Source organism: Juglans regia, chromosome 16 (assembly GCF_001411555.2).
Source record: "Juglans regia cultivar Chandler chromosome 16, Walnut 2.0, whole genome shotgun sequence".
Lineage (NCBI taxonomy): Eukaryota > Viridiplantae > Streptophyta > Magnoliopsida > Fagales > Juglandaceae > Juglans > Juglans regia.
The window spans coordinates 5,931,063-5,948,902 of record NC_049916.1 but is presented as its reverse complement, the minus strand read 5'-3'; the positions used below and the strand labels follow the sequence as shown (position 1 = coordinate 5,948,902).

Sequence of the window (17,840 nt, the reverse complement as noted above, 5' to 3'; positions counted from 1 at the left end):
CTGTCGTATAGAAGATGCAAGACACATACTTGAATCATATGTTACTTGGTCAATATCGCATGCATATCGAGAGGCTAATATGGCAGCTCACAGCTTAGCAAAAGCTGTTCTTGAATGTCTAGAGGATGTGTTTGATATTGAGCTATGTTCATCTTGTATTCTGTCTCTGGTTGCCTAAGATATCATGTAATTATATCACTCGTTTCTTTTAGAGTTGATGTAAGTGGTGATTATGATTAATGAGATCAGTTTTTCATCAAAAAAAAAAAAATGATTGCATGTAGCAATATTCAATATATTTATATAGATATGTGTACACAAATAAATTAAAGGAAATACCATATTTGGCATTATATATATTCTTATTTTTCCACAGCATTATATAGATGTTCGATAAGAAAAATGATGGTCCATGTTCTTGACAAGGGACAAATACAAAAATAATAATATAAAAGACATATATTATGGGAGTAGTTGGCTATTAAATAGAGCGATTGTGAGACCCTTTTGACACTGTACGGATTTTCGATATTAATAAAGAAAAGAAAAGAAAAGAAAAGAAGGTGGTCCAAATTATTGATGATGATATTTACAGAAGTGCTTATATTACTGATGAGCATAAACTTGGGAATATATTAGCATGCAATGGATATAGCCATTAAATAATCTTCTAACCCATTTCACAAGCTGGAGAGACGGATTTTCAACTAATGAGGAAGGGCCAGTTAGCATCACTGGAGGCAGAGATGTTAGAGAGGAGTAGGTTGCATACCACCATTGATAATATAGCCGGAAGAGTGCTTTGTCCTCAAGCCATGGGACCAGCTGTGCTCTCCATAAGAGAGAAATGTCAGGGTTAAGTTTTAAGCATGGTGATTGAGGTTTGTGAGTGATTATTGGGGCTGGTGGTGGAACTGTTTAATGGAGGTTGAGATTTTGTGGTGGAAGATGAAGCAGAGGGTGTGGTCATTGAGAAGGAAGAAGGAAGTTCTCACCTCTGTTCTGATACCAAATAAGCAGAGCAAATACAGAAATGTGATGAATTCTGCCTACTCAACATGTAGAGCAGAAGTTTATTATTTTTGCATTTCTGTATAACAACTTTACATGCAAATGCTTATCAACCATACAAGAACGGAGATGATTACTGCATAGACAGAGATACAATCCAACACAATCCAATCCATTGGTAATGGTAAATTATCCCAACATAGGCAGAGAATACAATCCAACATAGGCAGAGAATATATCAAAGAAACATCTATCCTTATACATAGCGAGTAGAGAGTATTGTCTTCAACTTGAGACAAGTTTCAGACCCTTCTACGGTTTCCTGAACTCTTGACCAAAAGAAACTGATAAGGTATTCAAAGCCAAACCCTTCTATCTAACACAACATTATTTACAGTCATATGTCTGTTGCTAAAGTACAAACCAACATTTCTTACAAGCAAAATAAAGTAGCTTAAATTACATTCTTTTCCAATTTTCCATGGTTGTAAATCTTCCTGCTCTCTTACGCGGTGGCAGTGATGCTTTCCTCCCCTCGTAGATTTCTGCAGAGAAATACTCCATGAACTCTTGACCAGTAAGCCAGGTAAATCCCAATCCCACAAACAGACCACGCTATCTTGAATTTGCGCGAGTGTGTCGGTAGCATCCAGTTTACTCCGGTTCCAAACGATCATCAGAACCTCTTTTTTCAGGCTCTCATAGGCACTTGATTTGGTGGCTTCCACATATGATTATTGAACCTCATTTTTATTAGGTTTGTATAATCATTTGATAGGGTAACATCCATATGATTATCAGATCCTTAATTTTAATTTTCTGATAATCATTTAATATGGTAATGAGTCTCAGAACCAGATTCTTTTACAAGATTCTGGTATAATCTCAGCATGACCATGAAACTTGAGGGTCTTCCTCAAAGTTCATGACAGAGTAATTACCACTTAGTAGGGAAACAGTTTCTTTTTATGGCTATTAGCCATGGATAGAACTTGAATGTAACAAGGAGAAATTGAAATTGGCCAATAATGCATTGGGTTCGTGAAAAAGTAATTGTAGTCATGGACTACTTGGCTGGGGTATTTTGTGGATGTTTTGGTATGAGGTTTGTGTTTAATAACTTCCAGATTTCCAAAGGAGGGAAATGCTGGTTCAGCAGAAAACATTTTTGAATAAGAGAAAAGATACTTACAACAGTGAATTATGTAACTGCCGTGTAATCGCTTTGAAAAAAATGAATAAAACATGGGACCCACATGAAAAAAATTAATTTTTTAATAGTGGATCCCATTCTTTTTCAAAGCGATTACGCAGTTACGCACTTCACGGTTGTATGTAGAATTACTCTTTGAATAATTTCCAAAGGAACTATTCCCTTGGAATCAAGGATTGATGCTAAAAAGCATAATTGGCATTGGCTTAACAAAATAATAGTAATTTGGTGTTTAGGTACTGGAATTGCTTCAGAAACTGAGCAAATTAGTGATGAGTATTCCATATGTTACTACTCATCCTCCAAAGAATTATTAATACCAATAATTCATTGGAGTCAAATCAGATCCTATGATCTGATTTGAAGGCCCAGACCCTTCCATCGATGATATAGGTTCTGGATTTAAAAACCCTGATGAAGCCTTTCTTTTGTTGACCTCTTCAGAATCTTCAAATGTCGGCTCAAGCTGTTGTACACAGGAACAATACATTATTAGCTATCAAAAGACCAATAACTCTGAAAATAAAAGATTCAAGCTGAAGCCATTGCTCAAGTTAAAATGTATCAACTCACGGCATTCAAGCTGATACAACAACACAAAATTTCTTCGCTAAACTTGCAAAACCAATTAATAAAAGGTACCTGAGAGCTTGAACTTACCAGTAAGTCCTCGATTTCCATATCTGACCCACTGCATGATCCATTGTCCCTACTAGAGACTGCGCTTTTCCCAGTCTCGCAGCCAAAAGTGAGATTCTTTTGACTGCCAGACATAATGGGAATATAAGGGTACCCATTCAGATCATATTGTAAACACACCCCACCATGACTGCTGTTCAAGTCATTGGTGACAGCGTCTGATATGCAAAAAGGATCTGACTCTTTGTGCATATCTGAGGGTGAAGAGGGGAAGAACTGGAAGGGTAAGTTCCAATCTATTGTCCCTTGTGAGAGATCGGACATAGCCAAGCCATCCTCCGATTGCAAGTCACCCTTGATGTTAGGAACAAAAAAAAAAAAAAAAACAAATGAGACAAGGAACTTAACTGACCTTAAAATATGGAACATTTTACTTTTAAGCAGGAACTCGATTCCTTACCTCACAAGGTGTTGCTCCTGCCATTTGATTTTTTGCGGTATAAACATTATCACTAATCTGGTTACATTCAGGATAAAATATTCCATCATAATTGTCTTCATGATAAAATAATTTTAGGTAATCGTCAGCTTCAGCTGGCTCAGACTCTGCTTCTTTAAGAGAAGATTTAGCTGTTGCAGGGGATGAAACAACAGGCTTATTGGAGGACGAAATTAATGAGGACAATGGTTCACAATCTAATGGATTCAGGACCCTTCGTATTTCTTCTTCTAGCTGCAAATCATCCTGATAGAATAAACATAAGTGAATAAGATAATTACTTAATTGATTTTTCAAAGAAACTTAAACAACTTTTAAAAGCTGAAAATCAAATCCATTCTCACCTCAGTAAGGATAAATTCTGCGAAACAAGCACTAGAATTGTTGTCATCACTCTCAACAATTTCTGTAGTGTCAGATATTGTCCCATGAGAATTCTCATAATTAGAATACTCATTGATTGTTCCATTATCCTCAGCTTGCACTTCCGATGCTGAAGCCACAGCTAGATCAGGCTCTGCTTCTTCAAGACCAGTGGCAGGTCTAGCATCATTGAAGTTTGGACCTTTGCTACTCTTTGTTTGTTTATCAAATAAACGACACAGGAGAAAGGGATTCTGCATAAAGTTCGTCAAAAGAGATGAATCAAGGGAACGTAACAGCATCAGCTGATCAAATACTTAAAATGCGATGCTAGAAAGCTGCAAGATGACAATATGCAAATTTGTGTATAATAAGAATGGTTAGAGCTCTGAAAATTACCAATTAAGCATATTAAGAAACCACAATAAGAATTTAACAAATCTAAAGATTCCACCTGATTTGGGTGGCAGAATGATCTTAGATAAACGCAAAAGAAACATACACAAAATATCACAAGCCAGCCTGTGAAACAAAAGCTACCGGCAAAGAAACATGGCAAAAGGGAAGACCAAAAAACCAACCTGACCAGGGTTCGTGCCGTTGAGCTCCTTCTGGGTTGTCCGGTACTCATGCATTACCCAAGGTGTTCTTATCCCGGTAGGACTACGCCCTAGGTAGAACACCAGAGTCTTTTTCATTCCGATCAAAGTCGAGCCAGACATGATTCTTCGATCTTGACCGGTGGACTTCCAGTACCCAGTTTCGGTTGCCCTGTTCGATCGATTCCCAGTCCGATGCTTCAGTTCCTGTGGCGAGAAGAAGAACCACTCCCGATCCTTGGACACTATGCCAGACATATCTACACTCGAAGAAATTAACCAGAATAAGCACAAAGTTTTGAGGGCCAAAGACCCAATGTAAGCAAAACACATAAAAGCAAAACGAAGAGGGAATCTTATAATTGCATATTTTACAATTACCCGGCAAATCCCAGGGCTCCCATTTATAGAACTGAACTTCGCGAATGAAGTAAATATCTTCATGATTCTTTCCATTAATCTTTGAACACAAGTGGTAGTCGATGAGCTCCTGTTCCGTTGGACTGAATCGGAACCCTCGAGGCAGTTTCAGAGACAAAGTATCCATCACCCCCCACACGCACAGCCACACACACGCACACACGGGAGAACGTTTAACGGACAAAACCATAAACTATCCAGAGAGATTAGGAAACAGCAGGAGAGCTCTTTGGAGGAAAAACGAGTGAGGAAGCATGGAGTGAGAGTTGTGAATTGCGACAGCATCCAGTTGGTCCAATTTTATACGAGCCAAGCTAACTTCTTGACGAAGTTTGCATTTTAGTCCTCCAAGTTTAAACTTTTTTTTTATCAAAATGGTTCTTGCAACACTTTTTTTTTTTTTTTTCTTTCTCAGCGCATTGATATTGAGTTTATCAAAAGCTTAATCAAATATAAAATATGATAAAATAATATAAAATATGATAAATTTTATCAAAATAGAACTGCATTAGATTAATCAAAAAGATATGTGAGAAGTTTTGAGATACAGTAAATAGATGAGTTTCTTCAAATTTAAAGGGTTACTATTCACTCATTAAATTTATTTTTTATTCACGTTTAATCTCTAACCATCTTATAATAATAATGTAAGAATCAAATTAAATTATTAATTACCTTATGATTAAAGTAATTGTAAAATATTAAAAAAAAACTATTAAAAAAATATTATTATATTATTATTTTGATGAATTGAATAGCTAATTTAATATTGGATTATGGCTATGGAGATTTTGAATTTATTGAAATCATATATTTTTCATCAGATTTTAGAGATAACTTTGATGAAGCCAATGTCAATGCTGTCAAGCATCTTAAGCCTTATTTATTTTCAGAAAACATTTCATCTCATCTCGTCTAATCATTACAATTTTCCTAACTTTCAATACAAAATAAAATAAACAATTCAACTTTTTCAAATTTCAAAATAAAAATAATATTAAAAAATATATTATAACAAGACTTTATTCAATTTTTTAACAATAATTTCAACTCATCTCATCTCATCTGCGAAAACAATCGAGCCCTTAATGGATTGGTTTGGATGGTGAGATGATATGAGATTAGATGATTTTATATGAATTGAATAAAATATTATTATAATATTATTTTTTAATATTATTATTATTATAAAATTTTAAAAAAATTAAATTATTTATTATATTTTATATGAAAACTTAAAAAAATTGTAATGATGAGATGAATTAAAAATATTTCTGTATCTAAATAGTACCTAAATATTCTTTCCTTAAAGCTGGAAAGTGTGGAAATACAATATTTTTTGTTTCCTTTTAATTTTTTTAAACTAAATTATTTATCAAAACAATATACTGCCTAAACTATCAATTTACATTCCTGGAGATATTAGAAAAAATTATAATAATATTCCCACTTTTTTCCCTTAAAAAATATGAAATTATTGCTTCAAAATATTCCCACCTCTATTTTTTTAGTAGATTTAAAAAAATAAATTTTGAATAAACAAATTAGTTTGGGATGTGATTTTCAAAATTAATTAATAATTTAAATAATGCATTTGTTGAAGGACTTTATAAACTAAACTTTCATCTCAGCATAATTTAATTACGTCATATTTTGTATCAACTTTTAAATTTTAAGAAGATAAAAGATGATTAGGAGACGTTTGGATTCGCAAGTCATCTCAGCTCATCTCAACTCATCTCACTACTATTCAACAACTTTAACTCACAAATCTCACTATTATTCACAACTCATCTCATTATTATTCACAATCTATCTTAGCTCATCTCAGCTCATCTCAAATCATCTCAAATCATCTCAAGTAATAAAAACTATCATATTTACATAATTCTACGAAAATAAAATAGAAGAATAGTAAATATCGTTAGTTTATATTTGCTTCTCGAGAAATAATTTATACAATTTTAAGAGAAAGTTAAATCTCAATAAAATTAAATAAACCATTTTAAATAAAAAAATTAAATTCTAGTTTTTTTTTTATTATTAAAAAAGTTGAGTGTGGAAGACTGACTCTGAGCACTGAAGTTGGCTTCCGTACAGGATTGACCTGAAGTCAACAGACAGAATAATACATTACAACATGCATATCGTTTTAAAACAGTACGTACGTGTGGGTCCCACAATGTCCACCCTCGTTTCCTAAGGCTTAAGCATTGCCAGATTGGTTGTTTTCCACGACGTCGTTTTGCTTTCTGTTTCTACTACCTTTCAACTTGAGATTCTGAGAATTACTTTTTATTTGTTTATTTTCTTGATCAACAAGGGAGCCAAAAGTTCTGTGCATAGTCATACACTTTTGACAAATGCTATCTACATCATAGTTTCTAACCGACAAAAAACATTTATATAAAAATAATTTTATAAATTAACATAATTTAATATGATTTTATGTAAAATATAAAAAATATAAATTATTTAAAGAATTTTTCATAAAATAAGTTCTATCCGATCATGTAAAATAATACGTAAAATAAAAGTTGATATATTAATCTGCTACATGTAGCGGATATTGTTCATCTTTTAAATATTTTTTTTATTATTTACACTTTATTTACTCTCTTATTTCCTTTTACTTTTACATTTCAATACAAATTATTTTTATTATTCTTCATTTAAAACACCTCTATTTTAGTTTTTTCTAAAAAATATCTTGAAAATATTATTTATCCAATTTTCTCATATTTTGATTTTATTTTTAATTTTAATTGGCTTATATATTTTTATTTTGTATGTATAGGACTGAATTATATTACATTGTATATAATAATATGTTGCAAATATAAAAAAAAAAATATTGATATTACAAATTTATTGGTAGAAAGGAAATGTTTAAAAAGAATAAAAAATATATTATTTAAATGATACGAAGAAAAAATAGATATATTAATGTATAATATATTATAAAAATCAGTATGTAAAATAAAAAAAAAATAAAGTTTGATTTTGTATTTTAACAGATAAGATAAAAAAAAAACCATTATAAATGCTCTAATTAGATCTGATAAAAAAAAAAAAAAAAATCAACATACACTATCCTCTTGTCATCTGTTCTCTCTTACCTTTTATTCTAATGGACGGAAATTATGAATTTCTTTTCATTTTTTTTTAATTTTATTTTATTTTGAGAATATGCTAAACAGATCGAAATAGTGCATTGAAAGAGTGTATCGATAGTATATTCTATTTTTACTTTTAAATATTAAAAAAATTCAAATAAAATATATTATCGATATATTCTTTTTATATATATGTAGCAACTCTTTCATTTTATTTTTATATTTGGTTGTGAAAGGGAAGAATGGCAGAAAAGGAAAAGTAGAATACATAGTACCTACCTATTTTTTTAAAGCATTCTTGTTTATTTTTCCTTCCCCCTTTATCATTTTTCTGTTCTTTATTCTTTTCAATTTTCACTGTTTTCAATATATATATATATATATTTTTAATTCTCCCATCTCTTATTGCTTTATTATCAATATTTATTGTTTTTTTTTATATAATATTACAAAACACACTTTCTTCTTACTCTTATATCATTATGTAAAAATGTGACATTTTTATCACCTTTAAAACATCATTTAAAAAAAAAAAAGTAAAAGTTGATGGAGCATACCACTTATAATGTGGTATTAAATAATTAGAGATTATTTATTATATTTTACTTATACATCAATTATCAAATATCAGATTAAGAGATGCTGAGAATATGATAATAAAAATAATGATAAATAGAAATATGTTTTTTTACAAATATTAACAAAATCTAATGAGTTTAAACAAATGATCATAGCCTTGTGACACTATTAAGATTGCATCGTTTGTTTTCATAACTCTTTTCAACTCAACTTATATCATCATTATAATTTTTTTAAATTCTTACATAAAATAAAATAAATAATTTAATTTTTTAAAATTTTAAAATAAAAATAATATTAAATAATATTTTATTTAAGTTTTATAACTTAAATCTCAATTTATTTCATCTGTAAAAACAAATAAAGCAGAACTAGAACACTCACTTTGTTTCAAGAATCATAGCTATAAAGATTTTGTCTACTTTTATGACTATCATTCCCTCTCTCCCCACTTTTAATGATCCTTTATTCTCTCTTCTTCAACCCTTTCCTTCCTCTTTCTTATCACTTATCACTTAATATAAGCCGTACACCACTCATTTTAGCAACACCGCACCCTCAAAAAACTATGTCCTGATCCCATGAATGCCTGTGTCGGTCTTTTTCTTTTCTTTTTTTTTTAACCTTGCCAATGATGCTTTTTCTCTCACAAAAAATTCCGAACATCATGCAAGTAGAACATATTTGCATTATCATGACACAAATCCCAACTGGCTCTAAACATTATTTGCATCCAAGGATTTGAACACTAGACCCGAAGAAAGTACCACCAATACCCAAACCCTTTATCACTTGAATCTGTCTTTTTTAACTGAAAACGCACCTTCTCCCAACATAAACGATGTCTGGCCATGCCCACAGACCATCCAACAATCTCCACCATGAGCAATCTGTAAACATCCCCACAATTGTACCCTTCTTTTGGTTAAGTATCATAATTGTAAAAAAAATTATGAGCCTAACTCATCTTATAAAATCGATTCTATAAGAGAAGATTGCTCATTCCTTATAAACATGTCCAAAACTTCGTCTACAGGTAATGTGTGATTATCCTCAACACCGTCCCTCACGTGGAGACCAGTATTTTTCCAGGTCCTTGTCATGCGCAAGTAATATGGACTCTCATTTGTCCTGTGACAGACTCTGATACTATGAAGAAAATCATAAACCTAACCCATCTCATAAAACTGATTCTACAAAAGAGGATTGATAATTTTTTATAAACATATCTAAGACCTTGTCCACATGCAATGTAAAATTATTCATCAACAAATTGTAGTTAGCCGCACTACATCGACATGTTTAAAAGCACATCCTCATCAAGAAAGCAAAACAACTCTTTGCATGTCCACATGCAAATTAAACTTTAATATCATATAATACCAAGAAAAAAGCCGCGTGTGAAGGTTTATACATATACAAAGATGGACATAGTTTAAGCATACATCAACTTTTTTTTTTCTTTTCTTTTTTTTCCCTCTTTTTTTTTTTTAACTACTAATTACTAATATCAACAAGTCTAACAAACTATCCCGAGATAAGTCTATATAGTTACCCCAGCCCCAGAAAGAAATGTCTCCAAAGTAGCATCAAAATTTAAGACATTTCCATACGCTGGCAAAGATTCCGAACAATACTATAACCACCACTACCCTGAACACCAAAGCAAATGACCAGATTGAGTGACGAAAAGGGGTCTCCGAAAACACAGAAAGGTCATTAATGCCTGCCAAAGTTTTGCCTTTTGACTTCAATAGAAGTGGCTCCTCTTGAGAGATCTTACTAGAATCAGGAAGGACTCTTTGTGGTTCACTAGTAGAACAGACAATAGCAGCAGCAGCAGCAGCAGAACCAGCAGCAGGACCATGCTTTTCTGAAGCCTTTCCCTCCTGCACATCAGCCTTTTAATTAACTTCACAATCCGTGCATATAACATCAGAGATTTACAGTAGTTTCACATAACTAGCTCCTCACCTCTGTAGCAGCAGCTTTTAATTCATGGTCTTCAGGTGTGCTCCACTCTTCAGACATGGGGCCAAATTGAAGTGGCTGCACTTGAAGTTTACACTGCAATCGCAATCTTCTTGGAGCACTTCCCTGTGCAGAGTTTGCAATAGATGGTTGATTCTGTGGTTGGCGAGTCCTTATCCTGATGCCAGTACTAACCTCACCACTAGCACCAAAAGCTGAGAGAGCTCCCTGCTCGATAGACTCAATTTGTGGCAAAGCCACATTTCCCTTGTTCTCTTCAACATCATGCTCGAAGGATACATTACCATAATCCTCTGGCATTGTTCCAACCGGTAAAGAAGCCTCTCTCTTGATGATCTCTTCAGAGCACAGATAATCTTGAGGCTCTAGCTGTCATACACAAATTCATCGTCATTATGGAGAAACAGACTTGGTTAAAAATTACGACACTAAAAATTGTTTTGAATACAAATGTATCCAAATAGAACCACAGCAAATTACGACCTGCATGTTGGCCTTTTAATCAACTTCACAATCCGTGCATATAACATTAGAGATGCACAGTAGTTTCATATAACAAGCTCCTTACCTCAGTAGCAGCTATTTTTAATTCATGGTCTTCTGGTCTGCTCTGATCCTCAGACATGGGGCCGCAATGAAGTGGCTGCACTTGAAGTTTACACTGCAATCGCAATCTTCTTGGAGCACTTCCCTGTGCAGAGTTTGCAATAGGTGGTTGATTCTGCGGTTGGCGAGTCCTTATCCTGATACCAGTACTAACCTCACCACCCGTGCCGCCAGATGAGAAAGCTATCTGCTCAAAAGACTCATTATGTGGCAAAGCCACGTATCCCCTGTTCTCATCAACATCATGCTCAAAAGATGCATTACTGCAATATTCCGGTGTTGCTCCCACCTGTAAAGGAGCCTCTCTCTCGACGAGCTCTTCACAGCATAGAGAACTTTGAAGGTCAAGCTGTCATGCCCAAATTCAATGTTATTATGAAAAAACCAGCTTAGTTTAAGACACTAAAAACCGTTTTGAATACAAATGTATCCAAACAGAACCACAGCAACTCACGGCATGTAGCCATAATTGATACTAATCAAAATATAGTGGATAAAATTGCAAAACCAATTAATAAATTGTATCTTGAGAGCTTCCACTTACCATTGCATTAACCCCGTCTGTATCTGACCCACTGTATGATCCATTGTAATTAACCGGTTCTGTTTTTAGCGGAGTCTGATCTTCATAAGCCAGATTATTAAGCACAGAAGCCAGGAACTCATCCATATGGGCATCTGGCTCACTAGAGCCATGGTGAGACTGCACCCCAGTATAACTATTCTTCAGATCATTGGGGGTAGCATAATATGTGCAAGAAGATCCTAGCCCATATTGCATTGGTGAATGTATCGGGGAGAAGATTTTGTCATCTAGTAGCCCCGGTGGATCATAGAACATGTTAAAGCCTTGCTCCAGCAGATGATCAACCTGATGTAAAAAACATGAGCAAACAGGATTAATACTTAGTTACCCTCACGTCTCATTTCCAAGAAAACAAAACGTACAATTTTTAACACTGCAATTCAGGTTCTCAATTTCTTTCTCACCTCAGAAACCGGTGAGTCTGTAAAATAATTTTCTGCACCATTGTTGCTTTTACAATTGATAGGTGGGACAGTGTCAGACGTTGTTGCATCTGAATTCTCAGCAGGAGAACAGTCAATAATTGCAGGATGGTTTTCAACTTCCCCTCCCACAGATGGAGATGCTATTTCAGACTGTGTATCTGCAGGAGAAGATTTGGCTGCAGTAGGAGTTGAAACAGCTGGTTCCGCTTCATCACCATTTGAACCTTCAAGTCTCTCATCCAATTTCTTGAATAAACGACAGAGGACAAAGGCACTCTGCATAAATTGCATCGACAAACTGAGTTAGGGGAATGTAACTAATTGTCTAGGCAAAATTCTAATTGACTAGTATATGAATGCGTGTCGACAGACAACTAAAAGAACTCTAAAGACGGGAAAAAAAATGCAGGAGGTTGTTCACCAAAGCCATTTGACGTATAGTAGGTGTTTAAGGAAGCACCTTTTATAAAGCCGACTCATAATAAAGGCACACTTAAATTTCAATCAAAAGAATCATACAAAAAATTAAGGAGATAATAATAACAAAGAAAGAAACGGAAAAAAGAAAAAGAAACCAGTGCATGCTTCTTAATTGTCATTTGTTGGCCAAATGCACAAAATCTAGATCCAAACCACGTGCTTCCTTGCAAATTATCTGTTTCACATTTTAAAGGTAAGATGAATCATCCATCCAAGTCACACTAGTGATTGAGTATTCTGAGATCATAAAAAAATTGCATGATACCACTTTTTACGGGACGTGCACTAACAGCCTCCCTCTTAGAAAATAAGAAAACCTCGATTTACTCAAGAAGAAATCTCAATTCAATATCACTAACCTGACCAGGGTTTGTGCCATCAAGCTCCTTCAGAGTAGTACGGTACTCATGCATAACCCAATTGGTCCTTTTTCCGTTAGGAGCACGCCCAGTGTAGAAAACCAAGGTCTTCTTCATTCCGATCAACTTCTTTCTGGATTTGATATTCCGATCCTTGCCAGTTGCCTTCCAGTACCCAGCAACCGTTGCCCTGTTCAATCGACGTCCGTTCGGGTATTTCAGGTCTTGTGGACAGAAGAAGAACCACTCCAGATCCTTTGACTTTACCACCGATAAATCTACCCCAAAGAATGTAAGCACCAAATCAATACCCAGAAAGAGAAAATCAAAGGGAAAAATTATAAACCACTGAATTAATAACCAGTCCTGCAACACCTTAATATACCAAAAACTAGTAAATTGAATTTCATTAAAAAAAAAAAAAAAGACTTAAATTCGTTCATCAAATACAAGTTAAGCTCACATAGCATAATAATGTTGTAGAAAACACTAAATTTGTCGAAATTCAAGGTCCAGAAAGAAAAAATAAATTGTCGGACGAACTGTTGACAAATGACTTAATAACTCTTCGAAATCCCCCACTATTTTTTAAAGTACCAGATTGTTCAGATATGTTACTCACACAAAGGTTCTCACGTAGACAGACAATAATTATGTCTTCACTCCTAAGGAAAAAAGAAAGAATACCAAATTCGATCGATACAGTCTCTTATTCAAGAACTCCAAGACTTTTAACCAACCCAAAAATGAAAATATCAGAAATATTAAAAATAAAAGAACATTGGCGTGCGATCATAGCAACAGAGGACAAGAATTTTACCAGGCAAATCCCAAGGCTCGCATTTGCAAACATCTAACTCACGAATAACCGAAACATCTTCATTGTTCCCATTAATCTTGGACCTCAAGTAGTAATCAACCAGCTCCTCGTCCGTCGGCCGAAATCGGAACCCCAGTGGCAGCGAGTCCAACGAGATCACAGCCATCGCATACGGCGCGCGCTCGCGGAGAGAGAGAGAGAGAGAGAGAGTAGGGGAGGGAAGGAGGGAGAGCAGAAAATGAAAAGCGAGCTCTTTTTTGTAACAAACCACAGGAAAGTGAAAAAGAGGGTATCGGAGGAATCAGAGAGATTCAATTCGGGGTTGGAGCCTGGATGTCGGTCTGGGCCATTGGTCTTTTCTTTTGTGGGTTAAGCAGAGCACTGAACAGAGAGAGAGAGACAGAGGGAGAGTTGGTGACTCTAGCTCGACCCCAGCAGTTTTTATACACACTTGACTGCGTTCGCCGATGGTTCGTATATACCGCGTGAGAATGATTGCCCTCGTAATTACTGATAACTATGATAATGCCGAAGTAGTAAGGGTGGAGGATTGTGTGTCAGAGTGTCGACCTGTAGGGGGTAGAGTGGGAAGGCGTGGCAAGAAAGTTTGCGTATGCGGATTGTCAACAAACAAATGAGATCTCGCCACGTGGTACATGGTGTCTAAAGCAGAAGTGGGGCCCGCCCAGGAAATCAACGCGTCCGAGGTGCCCCGAGTTCGGAGGGGGGCTCAGGGATGAGGATTCTGCTACTCAGCGAATGATATTCCGCCACGTAATAGAGTGGTGTCTGCTATAGTGGTGCGATTTGAGCAGGAATGCGACGCGTCCGAGGTGCCCCGAGTTGGTTTTTCGAGTTACCAAAAAATAAACAGAAAACCGAACGTCGCTCCTCGCTCCCAGTGTCCGTGTGTTTTTTTTATTTTATAATTAATTTATTATTCAATAATTATTATTCATTCTCTTACTCCATACTTAAATTACGTTTAAATATTAAATTAAATTAAATTGAAATGATAAAATATTATTAAAAATATATATATAAAATATCAAGAAAAAAATGTAATTTTTTTTAAAAAAAATCTGAAATATTTACTTAGTGTGAGAAATATGAGTAAATATAACAATGAAAACCATGCGTGCATAGTACGTACATGCATACATATTAATGCATGCTAGTATTAATGGAAGCTTTGAATAATTTTAACAGATTGAGATGATCTGATTCTTTTATTTGTTTTTTAATTAAATTAGATAATTCAATTCGAAAAGAGTACTTGAACAAAGACTCAAATATTTATTTTAGGGTTCATTCATATTCAAACATTATTTTGTTGTTGTGGGGCATTGTTACTTTGCAGTTTGTTCTCTGCTAGTAAATTACACCTATTTTCCTTCCTTCCAAACAGTGTGAACACGCAAAAAGAAAAGTGCTTGTAAAAGAGGTTGAGTCTCGATAAAAAAAAAAAAAAAAAAAAGCAATAAATTAAGAATCTTTTCCGCTTTAAATCAGGTTGGGGAGGACATGAGGGAGGACCCATCTGTACTATGGGGTGGTTTGTTGTCGTTTATGCAAGCTAGCACTTTTCAAGTAATATCTTGGGTCACTGTTGTTATTGTAAAATAAATAAGGTAAAATGAGATGTGTTAAAATAAAAATTAAAAATTAAATAAAATATTATTAAAATATATTTTTTAATATTATTTTTATTTTAAAATTTTAAAATATTAAATTATTTATTTTATTTTATATAAAAAATTTTAAAAAATTATAATAATTAAATGAGATGAGATTTATTAAAAAGATTTATAAAAACAAATGAAGCGATGAGCTTTTCTTCTTTAAACAAAGAAAAGTTAGGCAATTGATTATCCTATTTTCTACTTCAGTACTTATGTGTCACAATTGCATTGGCTAAAATATTATTTAATATGTAAAGTTGGCCTCTAGCTTTTAAGTGCTGCAAGTTGCAATTATTATTCTATCAAATTACCCTAGAAAAAGTTAAAAGTTCATGTAAATAAAAATACCATGTTGGTTAGCCTTTTAAACCCCTTCTCTTTAGCAATTAATTTTTATATAACTTGATTGATTATTTAAAAAAAAATATAGTATCAAGTATGATCACGATGGAGTAGTTGATCAAGATTCCAATGACCCTTGATTTGTCTTTTGGAGGCGAGGGGATATAACCAGCTGATAATTATTATATATGGGTCCCTCCTCCCATTTGAAGAATAATCCATTTTCCACAAAGAGTATATAATCTTCTCCAAATACTGCGATTTGTCATGATGTGATATAACATTCAAGTCATTATAATCTGTTATCAACTCCACTAACAGTCTAACCCTGACCCTTGTTTTGACCAAGAAGTTATATATGGTGCTTGACCTGCATGCATTAAGGGCCCGTTTGTTTTCAGAGATGAGATGAAATGAGATGAGATGAGTTGAGATTAAAGTTAAAAAATTAAATAAAATATTGTTAAAATATATTTTTTAATATTATTGTTGTTTTGGGATTTGAAAAAGTTGAATTGTTTATTTTATTTTGTGTGGAGATTTGAGAAAGTTGTAATGATGAGGTGAGATGAAATGAGATGAGATGAGATGAGATGTTTTTGGAAAACAAACAAGGCTAAGAAGATCATGAGGCTTGCCAAGAGAGTTTCCTAGCTAGCTTATATATATTTATATATATATTAGAAGGTATATTTGATCCCACAATTTTAGTTAAGAGATAAAGTTAAGAAGGAACTCAAACTCCTAATGATGACTCAGATTCTTAAAAGAAAAATACTTCAAAAAACAAATTAGATTCTATCACTCTAAGGAAATAACCTCTATAAATAACCTACAGGAAGTAACAAATTAATTTTTCACTTGATTTATTGGTTACTTTATATACTTGCTCTCATGTTGCTATACTGACTTTGGCATCGAAGTGTCTCCAGAACAATTAGTGTTACCCTTTTATTCGTTACAGGTCATCTATGTGGTTGGTGGTGTGGAACATATCCTTTACATATACATACATACATATATATATATATATATATATGTTGTTGTTGTTGTAGTAATTTGAAGCAGGCCACAGCCTTGGGATGTGTATTATAATTGACTATTTTGTAGTGTTTTGCTAGTAGAGATTCCACACCACCAACACACGTGGATCATATACATCTAGAATAAGCTGGGGGGGGGGCATATAACTTGATATAATCGAGTATTTCATGTGAACGTGGTACTGGCCAGCCAGCGCACAGGACCCATGCATGCATGCATATGCCAACATGAATAATGGTACTGGGTGGGGTAATGGGGCTGATTTGAGAAATCTAAGGCTAAAACTGCCAAGGATTTCAAAGATGTTGCAAGCGCCTGTGGCTGAAGATCATCAAATATTGGTAGGGTTGAGTCGGTATGTGACGCACACTGATCATGACGTACGCTCGGCCAAGGTGATGCGTGAGTTTCATGCGCTAGTATATCAATTGGTGTTGCTACTAGCATCTTCAAAATCATTGGTTTATATATATAAATATATATATATATTCAAAATCACATCTTTTAAAAACTAATTTTACATATTAAAAAAAAACTCTAATGTGACTGCATGTAGCACCAATTACTATCTTAATAATTTACCCAGTGTGTGTGAGTTACTCCTATTTGTCGGATATGCTATAACCTACGAAATACTAGTCAATTTGAAACTTCCCACCAATCACTTGTTAAACGCTAGCTATTTCATCTAGAACATGGGATTTAATGCCCATGAGGATAAGGAAAAACTATCTCAAAGAGCTCTTCGTATTCTTTCATCTATCATCATTTTTCTTTTCATTTTATTACTCCTACCTACCTTCACCCCTCTCTATCTTAATTACCTACGTCTCACTTCTACAACACCACCTCTACTACTATTACCATTATCAACCTTCAAATTCATAACTTCCATAGCTCTCAAGCAAACTCAAGATGTGATCCTATACAGATTTTATACAATCATATCATCACAAAATTACACAAATTTTACACAATTATATAATCAAAAATTACACAAATTCAAATTTTCTATTTTCTATTTCCACTGCCAAATTACACAGAATTAAACTCAGAGACAGAGAA

The 17,840-nt window shown here is 33.9% G+C and overlaps 2 protein-coding genes across 2 annotated transcripts; both read right to left on the bottom strand.

Annotated features, from left to right (window-relative positions):
* Positions 1 to 2,301: 2,301 nt before the first annotated feature.
* On the bottom strand, positions 2,302 to 5,002 carry LOC109007516 (NAC domain-containing protein 91-like). The gene is made up of 6 exons (XM_018987202.2): positions 4,706 to 5,002; positions 4,307 to 4,584; positions 3,707 to 3,979; positions 3,324 to 3,608; positions 2,885 to 3,217; positions 2,302 to 2,690 (listed from the first exon to the last, which is right to left on the bottom strand). The coding sequence occupies exons 1-6, from the start codon at positions 4,932 to 4,934 to the stop codon at positions 2,538 to 2,540; spliced, it is 1,551 nt and encodes a 516-aa protein (XP_018842747.1). The 5' UTR covers positions 4,935 to 5,002; the 3' UTR covers positions 2,302 to 2,537.
* A 4,772-nt stretch (positions 5,003 to 9,774) lies between these two features.
* On the bottom strand, positions 9,775 to 14,133 carry LOC109007515 (NAC domain-containing protein 62-like). Its single transcript, XM_018987201.2, has 7 exons — positions 13,708 to 14,133; positions 12,888 to 13,165; positions 12,028 to 12,324; positions 11,582 to 11,908; positions 11,000 to 11,386; positions 10,414 to 10,800; positions 9,775 to 10,328 (listed from the first exon to the last, which is right to left on the bottom strand). The coding sequence occupies exons 1-7, from the start codon at positions 13,871 to 13,873 to the stop codon at positions 10,029 to 10,031; spliced, it is 2,142 nt and encodes a 713-aa protein (XP_018842746.1). The 5' UTR covers positions 13,874 to 14,133; the 3' UTR covers positions 9,775 to 10,028.
* Between the last annotated feature and the right edge of the window lie 3,707 nt (positions 14,134 to 17,840).